Here is a 12,542-nt window from a genome sequence, read left to right on the forward strand (position 1 = left end):
TGATAGAGGCCAATCTCACCAAGGTTAGGTGATACCTCATTGTGGTTTTGATTTGCATTTCTCTAATGATTAGAGATGTTGAGCATTTTTTTTATATGTTTGCTGGCCATTATTCTGTCTTCTTTTGAAAATAAAATGTCTTGAACTAAATTTTCACATTAGGGCAAGAGTTTCATAATAAACCTATATCTAATCTCAACCAGTGCCCAAAATTACTTTCCAAAGGGGGAAAATGTATTCTTTTGATACAACCCATTTATGCTCAATTGATGGATCAAAGACCTAGAGAACTGGTATTGTTATAGTTAAAAGTCTCACTTTTTTCTCTCACACTGCTTTGCTGAAATGTTCTGCCTCCACAGGTATTCAGAAATAAAAAAGAGAGGATTGTGGATTTACTCAAACTGACAGAATGAGACAGTCCCAGGGTCTGATTAATTGCAGGCTGAGTTTCCTGGGGCGGGGGGAGGTCCCTCAGACAAGTTGTTTGTCTAAATAACAGATCACTGTCAGGCTATATTTTCCCTCTTTTAAATGTTGTGCAGCTACTACAGCTACGAGTTTGATGAACACTTGGGAAGCAGATGCTAAACCAAATGGGAAAACAGCTTACAAAATCTCAAAATCCCCTGGGCAAGAACTACAAGAACCTTTGATGCTGCAGTGATGTTGGCATATGCACACAAATGCCCTCCTGATTCAGTGCAAGATAGTCTCCAGGATTCCCCTGGGGTCCCCACAGTACAGATCCATTAGAATCTGAAGTGCTGGAGTAATAACTCTAAAGTGGTGGTTTAACCACTTCAGGTTTACCGCAGAAGTTTTATTTCTAAACAAAATTTTTGGTAGGATGAAATAAATAGATGATATTTTAAAGATATTTTCAGAAGCATCTGGAAAACAACAATCCTGAAACAGTTCATGGCTCATTTTGGTTAAATCTTTTCTTCGCTAGTAATAAAAACACAGAAGAAAACAACTTAGGAATAGGGTAAAAGGTACATGAGAAAGCACTTGAAGTTCCTCTCTTTATAGGTCCTGAGGGCTGATGATTAGAGGTAATAAGTTCCAAACAGTGGAAAAAATAGGAAACACTTCTGTGGGATATTCAAGGATAGAAATTCAGGAGGAGTTTCAGAAAGTTTGTGGGATTTCTCTACGCAGGTAAAAGGACACATATTTAGATATTTTTAGTTGTTGAAGGTGTAGCATTCAGTCCTTGGGAGGCTATTTAGCTTAAATTTATCAATGCTTTTCTACAGGGATTACATTTAATACTTGGCACTGTTGGATTAGCCTTTAAAGCTTACTGGCAATTTATATTTTTTAGAATAGGGGTGAGCAGTCTAAAGGCCATTGACTGCATCTGGCTCATTTAACAGGTACGTATGACCTAGGACACAGGGATGGTGCAAATCAGCAACTTTTGTTCAGGGCTAGCTCTTATTGCTTAATCCTTAAGTGATGTTTCTCATCATGTGGTGCCTGGCCTACAGGCACTGTGCTTGCCACGCCTACAGGCTTGTCTCAGAATTTCAGAGAAAATGATGACTTGCTTCCTTGTCATGGAGGAATATTAAAGCTTATTCCCTTCAGACATGAAAACTAGGATCCAGAGAGCTGAAATGATGAACCCCAAGGAAACATTGTGAGTTACTGTCAGTGCTGTAATCAATACCTTGACTTAGTTACCCATTGCTCACCCAACAGGTTAAAGAATGTGTCTTTCTCTTTGCTACCTATATTTTATACTAAGAGGAAAGATCATAAACAGATGCTACCTTGACATAGAGCTGGGGTGAAAGACTTACATCACAACATAATGACTCCCCTCGGTTTGCAGGTCAAATTAAACAGAAACATCCACTGAACCCCATTTTATAAGAGAACATATTCTTTCTATTTTGTGCTACAGATATTTGCTTCTTTTCTGCGCTGTCATTTTGTCATCTTTGTTGCTTCTCTGGGTAAGCAAACTTGTTCAAGTAGTAACAGAGGGAATATAGTGCACTCCAAACAGGATCAGCAAGAGTCGTGCCCTTGCTATATTCTCTATGTAGTTAGTCACCGGTTATTAGAGCAAAAGAGTAATGGTGTTGAAAGGTCAATACTGGTAGGACATCCAATTCAACTTTACTCCCAATTCAGGAACCCCTTCTAAAGCGTCTCAGCCTGATGATCAACTACAGCATGACCATTCCCAGGGACAGGGCACTTACTACTTTTTCTGAGACATGTGCTTCATTAGTGAATAGCTAAAAAATTCCAGTGTTAAGACCTTTCTTAATACAGAAGATAGAAGGAATACAGAAGTTGAGTAGTTCTGTTTTTTCTTATGTACCTCTTACCCACCTCTTAACCAAGTAGTGCCCCAGTTCCACATTGTTCATTAAATGACCTGAATACAACCTTTCTGTTGTCTTTAGCATTTTTTCCAAAGTTTCCATTTTTTTCTGGAAATATTATTTGAATGCTAACATTTTATGTTCATTCTACAGTATTTCTCTAAGAAAAATTCTCTGCCTCTCATGGCTTTTTAACTATGTGGTCTCATTGGAGTTTTTTACTATCTAAACTCATTACTTTTGAATATTTTCTCTCCTCCAGTGGAATTATCTAAGATTGTCCTTGGAATTTGGTTTTTAGAACAATTTATCCTCTAACTGTAGACTAATCATTACCTATCATTGCTGTAATTTTTGAAATCTGTTTTTCCGAAGTCTAAGTATACATTTGCCTAGACCTTTGCTATTATGAAAGAGCACCAAAGTTCTAGTCACGTCCACATATGATAATTTTTTCTAATTTAGCCCTCTTAATTCTGACATTAAATAAATACTGGACAAAGTGATAGCTCACAAACTTTGTCTTTTCTGATTTGCTTTTTTGGAAGTGTTTTTATTTGTATGTGCTAAAGATCCAATAGATTTTAATGGTTAGTATCAGCATGGGATACTAGGAGATAACATCCATAACTGGGAAGAGATTATAGTATTATCAAGTGACTTGGTTGCTCTATTCTTTAACCAAAATTATTGTGGTATAATATAACTGAGCACAAAAACTATTTTGAAAGTGGTTTGATAAAGCTCATTTAATTTCACAGAAACCGAAATTCACTATCTAATCAGTACCATTTAACTCTGGGTTGCATTCAGGTACTCAAAAATGACTGAAAAAGCCTGTGAAAAATGGGTGACAAATGAATTTAAATTTCGAAAACATTTCGTGTATCTTTTTTGAGGTTGTGATGAGAATATTCTGCTCTAAAATAAGGATTCATTAAATCAGAAAGCAGCAAGAGAGGTTACTGGAAACTTGTTTTTGTGGAAAGAGATTCTTATATCATCTGAAAGAGCTACTGTTTCAAGCTGTTTCAGTTATATGTTAAGTTTTATGGACATAAATATAAGAATAGCACCTTTCAGATGTTACTTTTCATTAGAAGTGCAAAAATCTGTTATAAGACCTGAGAACCCTATAATTGAAATGAAGAGACTAACACATCCAGAAAAAGGAAACAAATTTACAAAAGAAGCTTCAGAAAAAGTACATTAGTTCATCATAGGAATCACTCAGTCGAGTTAATTTTAGAATCAAGTTATCAGCTGAAATGGACCCAAACATCACTTTAAATGGATGCTGCTATGCCCGAACCATATCCAGTAATAAATGACAATATTTAAGTGCCCAACAGCACATGAAGTAGAAAAGGCAGTAACTTGGAACTCTGGGAATGAGGTCCCAGCATTCTTTGTTTCAGCAAACCCTCCAGGTGATTCTGATGCATGCTAAAGTTTGAGAGTCAATTCTCTAGTACATAAATAATAACTATCCTATCAAGTTCTGGTCAGGATCAATCAAGAATTGCAGCAATACTCTAGAAATTATAAAAATATTGATCAATTTTGAGTAATTATATTAGTGCCTTGGTTAATCAAATCTACAGGGAAAAGTAAATCTAGTGTAAAAAGTGAGTTTACCTGATAATATGAGTACTAAAAAACTGAAAACATTTCATTCCTACCTTTCCCGTTCTCTTTGTTTTATATTTAAGTCATCTTGCCCAACTTTGATCTGTAAAATTTCTGCTCGGAATTTGGGCAAGTATTGACGGAAGCAAATCACTTTTTTCCTTAACAATGGTGAGAGTGACTGTGAGCCAACTGAGGCTGTTTCTGTGTTCTGTTTCAGTGCACTGTGAGGCCGGTGAATGGAGTCCTTGGAGTCCATGCACGAAGAAAGGAAAAACATGTGGCTTCAAAAGAGGGGCTGAAACACGGGTCCGAGAAATAATACAGCATCCTTCAGCAAAGGGTAACCTGTGTCCCCCCACAACTGAGACAAGAAAGTGTACAGTGCAAAGAAAGAAGTGTCAGAAAGGAGAACGAGGTACAATCATAATAACGAAATGTGCTTGTGTGAATCCTCGTAACTCGATGTCTATTTCATTTTGTTCCTTAGGGGAACATTTGGTATTATTTCTCATTTCTAAAACCCTAAAATGTGTACCAAACACATATGATGGCTGCAAATTACAGAACATAGATATGGTAAATCTAAAATGTGGAGCCTGATGTCAGAACTTTAGACTGCTATGGAAGTGTGCTAATTGAATTCTGATGAATGAGGCTGCATTATAAGTATTTGGGCCGTTGTCTTGAATATAATCCACTTTCCTGGTGCCTAGAAACCTTTTGGGAAGTCCCAGAAATCCAAAGTGTAATGGCATTTGGTACAAGTACAAGATGCCACCATCAACTTTACTCTTTTCCTCAACGTCTACAAACCAAAATAATGCGATTAGGTTGTAAACTTTTGTGACTAAACATATATTTTTAATACCGATTTTACATTTGAATTAAATGACCAAGGCCACATTTTATGAATGTAGCACAACCATCAACGACACTCTGTCCCAGATATTTTTCATATTATAGTAACTTTATAGACCAGATTATAGAACATATTAGATGAATATTAACTGTGTCAGCACTTGTTCTGAACTCTAACGAGTGCCAAGGAGAAATACACCACTTAATATGATGCTTGAGGGTAAATGAACTTCCATTTAGAAGCGCCACAGTTGACTTTTAAAATATCGTTTTTTCATCTGTCTCACTTATGTTCCCAGCACCACTGCCTACAAATATGTTGTATAATTTTATACAACTATTGGCAGTTATCTAGTGAGCCCATAAATAATTCTCTCCATTAATTGCAGCTTGAAAGGACTTTGGTTACCACTGCATTTGAACTTTCTTAGCTTGTTTCATTCATTTATTATTATACTCTTACTTTATGGCCATACAATGTGTTAAGCCCTAGGGATTCACAACTGAATAGGGTACCGTCTCTATCGCGAAGGTACTCTCAGTTTAGTGGAGCATTGAGATGTATAAACAGATAATCGCAACATCATATAGTGTCTTAGTCCATTTGTGTTGCTATAAAGGAGTACCTGAGGCTGTAATTTATAAAAAAAATGGTTTATTTGGCTGATGATTCTACTGACTGGAAGATTGGGCATCTGGGGAAAGCCTCAGACTGCTTCCAACCATGATGGAAGGTAAAGGGGAGCCTGGGTGTGCAGAGATCACATGGCAACAGAGGGAGCGAGGAAGTGCCAAGCTCTTTTTAACAGCTAGCTAATTGTTATAGAGTGGGAACTAATAGAGTCGGAACTCATTCACTACCTTGAGGATGGCACCAAGCCATTCAGGAAGAATCTGCCCCCATGACACAAACACCTCCCATTAAGCCCCACCTTCAACACTGGGGATCAAATTTTAACATGAATTTTGGAGGGATCAGACATCCAAACCACAGAATATAATAAGGGATATAATAGAAGTTTGAGCTACGTTCAATGGGAGCACAGACGAAGACACTGTGCAAACTTGAACATTACTCATACAGAAAACAATTTGGTCACCTGTACTTTGCGAAGTATCTTTCACTATACCAGAATAATTGGACATCATAAAAATGTATAAAGCCTGTTGTTGGCATTATGATCAAGTAGTTAATGTGATAAAGTTCTTGAAGACATGGATTATTTTAAAGAGAACTTCAAACCTTTATAAATTTGTAAGAGATTTTGGTTAAAATTTAGTTTAAGGAAAGAAAATTGGCTAGTGAAAAAGGTCTTTCTGGCATTTGTTACCAATTAATTTAAAACATTTTAGATTTTAAAAGTTGGATTTAGAAGTCAAATATTTCATCACTCTACTTGTTAGTATGCTCCCATAGCCGTACATTTACTTATGTTTACTAAATTTTCTTACCATTTAATGACTTACAGGTGGCCTTTGTTAATATCATTCTTTCCACAAAGATTCTCCATCACTAATCAGTATTCACTATACTTTGCTTTTAACATATAAGTGAAGAAAAGCTTACCCAATAGAAAAATTAAATTGTGAAATAATTACATTTTATTATTTTTATTTGAGAATGTTGCCTTCTAATGCAGTATGTTTCGCTGGCATTGGACTTAAACAGTAACATTGGAGATGTCAGTTCTTAAAAATAGACACTGATAAGATAAATAATGCCACAAGAAGTTTCAAATAGGGACATAAGTAAAAGTTTCTGTCTGATCATTTTCCCTCCCCTCTGAGGATACAGTGGAATTTTACATTTACAAAGAGAACTTTGTACAACTAGAAAAATGTAGATGTTTTATTCTTTTTCAAATTTGGTAAAGCATAGACCAATGAGTAGGAAATGTGTATCACATTTATAATTAAATTCCAGTTAGTTCTACTTTTTCTTCCTCTTCATTTATCTTCCAATGTGTCCATCAAAAAATTTTCTCAAGTAGCCTAGACACTTACGGCAGAAAGAAAACCACTTCTCCCTTCATTTTTTTATTTGTCTAAGCTAATGGTTTTCTTAACTTATCTTAAAGTTTACTAATCAAATATGCTATTTGAACACAAAAAAATCAAATAGAAAAGTAATTATGACCTATGGATAGCCTACTATATCTGCTATATTAAGCATCACATCAAAATAATAACATTACCCAGAGTCCTCATTAAGGCTTTGATATATATTTATATAATATAATAATATATAATAAAATATATTTTTATGTATATTGAAAATTTACTCATTGTCTTGAATTTATAATCTAAGTGGTAAGAACACAAATATATATAGGATGAAGCATACTATCAGACCGAATAAAGCAGAAGACTTTCATTTCTCTTCATATTTTTCTAAATGAGCTAGTATTTCTTATTTTAAGTAGGGAAAACATTAGAAACATTTATGCAACTTTAAAGATAAACACATGTAAATACATGATTTCTCCTACCACTTAACATAGCTATTATTTGAGTTGCTCCTAGATGCTTACAGATTCATAAAATAAAAAGATTCTTTTAGGTTCATTAATTGAGAACTTCTAGATGAATAATCTAAAAGATAAGATTTTTCTTCAAAAAATTGCCAGCACATTTTGAGGTGAAACTTAACATTTATGATCCCTGCCCAGGAGGTTAACAATAGACAGAGGTAGATAACTCATATTTGGAAAAGGTATAGAGCATGTGTTCAGGAATTTTTCTGCTGTTGTAATTGCCAAAGGAAAAATCTCCAGGGAAAAATGATAAGATCCAGAAATGACTTTCCAAAATGTACACAAAGAAGAGGTTGAATAAAAGCAAATAGTTTTTATTACCAGAATGGATTATTCTAATCATGAGATGTTTTTTAATATGTATGGGTTGGAAAAATAGGTTGCAAAATCTTCTATACACACATTTTTCTTTATTACCATTATTCTCAGGCTTCGTGCAGAATAAATGAATCTGAGGAGATAAATGTAATTGCAGCCCCAAATCTAAATTTTTACCTGATGTACTACTTGTTTACGCCATTTAGGATTATTTCCCTTTACCTGTCATGCTCCCTTTTAATCAGCCTTAACTTCTCCATCAATTACTAGCTTTAATAAGAGGTTATTACTAAAACAATTGTTTCTAGCTTGAATCTATCTCAGTTGAATTATATATTCAAAATGTCAAAAATATATATTTTAAGAGATTATACAAGCTAGAATTTACATGTGGATTAAAACAATATATTGAAATAGAAGTAAACAAGGAGAAAATGTACTTTCAGTGGTTGTCAATTTATACTTATTGATTCTTTTGACATGCTGGGTGTAACCATCTCAGATAAGAAGAAGTGGAACAGTACAGGGCGATGTGTGTGCACCTACATCTGATGCAAAATGGTTTGTGTGTATGTGTGTGTGGTAGTAGAAGCAGAGTCAACGAACACATTTCTCATTCATTTGTACCTTCCTCTCATTAACTGAAAAGAATTTATAATAGACGGTTTTTAAGGCAGTTCACAAAGAATGAAAGAAATTTTGTTCTTTGATTAATTTCATGAAGAAGATTCTCATTAATTACAGGTAGTGTATGATCTTGGATAGAATGGAGAGAAAAGAGTCGAGTCATGGAAAAAATGGGGGGGCGGATCTACCTTCTTGGTACAAAGATAAGCTAGCATCCATCCCACCAGAGAAATGAAAAAGAAATCTTTTAAAATAGAAAGACATCAAATGTCCAGCGACATTTGAGGGAAGAAACAAGAGTGGGAATCATTACATCATTGTACTTTTTGAATATATTATATGTTGCCTTATGTGCCTTCTCTACATTAGGTACAGTAAAAATCTACTAGACATTATGTAAAGGAAAAGTCTTACATGTTAACTTACAGATTGTTATTAATCATGCTCTCTAATACCAGTATTACAAGTGTGTATTATGTCTATTATGAGTATTACATTTAAAATTACAGCAAGATCAGTTTTTAAAAATCTAACAAAAAATGACAGTGAGTCTGCTTTGTTCCTGGGTTTGCTCCTCTATCCTTTAGTTTACTTCTTAAAAATCTTTATAACGACTCCAGTGCCATGTATTTGAGTTCTACAACGAATGATTTATATTAAATATTAATTCAAATTCAAAACAAGATATTTAGCCAAGATTCCCAAAACAGTCCATCAAAATTCAAATAGATGGATTCATTAACTCAAAATTATAGATGCCAGCTGGCTTTGAGTAGCTCAAAATTGTAACTGTCAACTGGCTTTTGAGATTATGTCCTCTGCCCACCTTCACCCCATGAAGAGCAGCTGGCCTAAAGACACTCATCCTGTGTAAGTGCTGAAGGATGGGAGCTTTGTGCTCTTTCCCTACACCCATTAGTAGACTAGCCTCTTGACATAAGTCAGAGAAAAAAAAATCAACAAAGTATGAGATGAGATAATAATGGCATTAGAGACTGTGGTTCTCAACTGGGATAACTTTGCTTCCCAGGAGACATTATTATCTGATAATAGTACCAAGGATGAGAAGCCTTGAGAAACCTTGGTGTAAACTCAGCAATCTCTCTGTAATCCTTCTGGTGGCCCAATCATTCTCTACCCAGATGGGTTGTTTTTTCAGATTCTGGAGAGGACCAGTTGCCACCAGTGAAAATCCATACATAGTAGGAAGCCTTTATAACAAGAGCAAAACGGTGGAACTGAGGGGAAAATTTTGCTCCCCAATATAAAGGTAACAATCAGTTTTACTAAAAATTAATATTCTTTTAATGTAAAATATTCTAGTGCCACACAAAAATATTCAGCTATATTTAAAACCTCTAAGAAAGGTAGTCCATTGCAGTAAATAACAACCTTCTCTCTCGGAAAGATATTCCTTAATGCAAATGTATATATTCCCTCTTAAAGGCTAAGCCAATTTTTTTATTTAATGTCCTCAGTGGACAGCCTGCCAGTTGCTGAATTATTATTTAGCTTTCTCTTCACCAAATTTAATTATATAGCTGAAATCATCTCTTATTGTGTAAGACTCTCCTATCTATTATGTTGAACTGTATGGAACTGCCTTTTTTATAGGTCATATAGGGTCAAATAGTAGCAATTTCATATGGTTCAACCTAAAACTTTAAAATTTTTTATCTCTAATTTTTTAGAATCAGACCAAGAGTGTGGCTGTGAAGGATTGAAAGATTGTAGTTTGTATATGCTACAACCTATTTTAAATATTAGGCTTTTAATAATAGTATGGGTATACAATTGTCTTTAAAAGAATGTAGGTATCACTAATCTCTAAAGACCCTTATAAAAGCATGTTTCATCTTCAGATCCTTTTCAGTCATGTTCATATATGCCCTATGCCCTGTTTTTATTTGATTGTCGTTTTTCTCCTCAGCTATATTATTTGTCTTACTCTTTGCTTCTTTCCCACCAACTCCAATTTAATCACTGAAACATCAAATCAGTTTGCAAATCCAGTGGATATGTGTCATAATTTATCATCTGTATAGATAGAAACATTTTATAGCCTCAGTGACAGGCCCCAACCACCTATCATTTCCTCTGACATTGACATTACAATGGCAGGATCTTTGTGAGCATTCTCTGTTGCCCAGGTTTGTGGGTTGAAGACCAAACCAAGATCCTTTATACTCATAATTTAACTCCGCTCTGTCATAATAAGCAGTAGGATAGCAGCCAGCACCTGGATAGATGTAGAAAAAGTGAAATGACAACTATTAAGTTTCTTGCCTCTAACACATTTTGCAATCCTGTTGTATATTCTTAAACTTCTCAAAATTAAAGAAAAAGAAATAAGCTGCAGAAAATAAGCAGCTTTTTATTTCATGTCTCACAGTCCTGGGTATGATATCATTTTTTTATAACTCAACCAGGAGTTATTGCCTCTTTATAATTAAGACGAAATTTGTATTATTCCATTTTTGTAGGCTCCCTAAGATTTGGGGGACATTATTAATGGTGGTCAAAATTTACAGTAGACATTCTCCAAGGTGGGAAATGCTTAAGTATTGCTATTATCCATGTTGTCCCTTCCTTCATGGAATGGTAGAAAAATTATCTGAAGCCTTCTCTTCTGTATTGGTATGTACTTCAGCATCCCTATTCTAAAATGAACTTTATAATAAATGGTCTTTGAAAATGCCTATATTCTCTGAGACTTCTTTGGTGATGTTTTTAAATATCTAATGCTTTTGACCCATTGGTGCATGTGGCATAACACACACTGGTCAGATTATTTAATAGAGTAGTAGCTGTACTATACAAAGCATCCTTCAGCCCCTAAGCAAACAACGATCCTGCCATTGTTTAGATCCCGTGCATGAGGGTTGTTTCAATTAGCTTTTACTGAATAGCAAATAACCTCAAAACATAGAGGCTTAAAACAACCACTTATTTAACAATCTGTAGCCGGGCAATTTAGGCTGAGATCCCCTGGGCAATCTTGATGTTGGCTGCGTTCCCTCACATGGTTGGGTGGCTGAGGATTGAGGAAACCACTGTATTTCTATCATCATCAAGATGGAAGGAAGTTCTACAGGCTTCCAAGAGGAAGAGGAAAAGTGGTTCCTCTTGAGACTAGACATAGAAGCTGGCACAGTTTTATTTTCACTATATTCTGTTAGTCTATACCAGTCACAAGCCCAGTCCCGATTCAAGAGTTGAAGAAATAGATTTCCCCTCTTGGCAGGAGAAGCTGCAAACTTACTTTGCAAGGTGGCACACAGAGATCTTCCTCTTGTTTATAGTTGGACAAATGTGATTGTTCATTCATTCAACAATCTCTTATTGTCTGAAATACTGTCTCTTCCTTTATAAAAACATGGTCAATTGTTGATACAGGAGATAGTGCGTAAGGTATTATTTCTATTGTACTTTCCAATTTGTAAAGGGCAGAGTGGAAAGAATAAATAAAATTCCAGACCAAGATAACTTTATACACTCAACAAACATTTATTAAAGCACCAGCTATGTGCTAGGCACTCTAAGGTGCTGAGAATATAGCAGAGCAAAAAATTAAAAAGACAAAAGTCCCTTTCATTGTGGATTTTATATTCTAAATGTCAGCGTCGTGGTTTGTGTCAGTCCACAAGGCAATCACCATCAGTGATCAGCTCACTTGTAAGCATGTACCTTTGCCAACAATTTTCATTCTTGCGATTTGTACCCCCAGTAGCTGCAGTGTGCATTAGAGTTTGCCAACACATTACAAAGGCATTTGTTTAAGCTGGTAGAAATAAAATCTCTCTACTTATATTTTGTTTTAGTCTCAAGGCAAATACAGGTATTTTTCCTGCTACCACCATGTTGATTTGCTAATATACGTTTGTTAGATGGCTAAGTAGGGTTAACCGCACAGCTTGTGGCTGTGGAACAGTGCTGAGTTAACGGGCCCTTTGGAGAAATGACCCCAAGACCTTGGCTTCCTTTGCAGATTGTTCTAGCCAACCAAGATCCCTGCCAATTAGGAGGGTTCCCTAGAGAGGGATTCAGAGAGCATCAGCATAAATTTAAATTCTGGACCCCCAAATATAGTTTCCAAACAAGGCTTCTTGTCCTTTACTAATTACAAAGTAAACATTTCTCCAGCAAAAAGACACTCCCTCCTTTCATGCTCCTGTCTGCTTCCCACCTCCCTAATATAGTTGCTCCTTGAAACTGCTGGTGTGGCTGA

General features: G+C 35.4%; 1 protein-coding gene across 1 annotated transcript in view; it reads left to right on the top strand.

The window, feature by feature from the left end:
- Positions 1-12,542, top strand: part of RSPO3 (R-spondin 3) — a 47,059-nt gene that overhangs the window by 3,124 nt on the left and 31,393 nt on the right. The window contains exon 3 of the mRNA XM_012660810.1: positions 4,195-4,392. Within this exon, the coding sequence (XP_012516264.1) occupies positions 4,195-4,392 (198 nt within the window). The remainder of the gene's footprint in view (positions 1-4,194; positions 4,393-12,542) is intronic.

Source organism: Propithecus coquereli, unplaced genomic scaffold, assembly GCF_000956105.1.
Source record: "Propithecus coquereli isolate 6110/MARCELLA unplaced genomic scaffold, Pcoq_1.0 Scaffold68, whole genome shotgun sequence".
Classification (NCBI taxonomy): domain Eukaryota; kingdom Metazoa; phylum Chordata; class Mammalia; order Primates; family Indriidae; genus Propithecus; species Propithecus coquereli.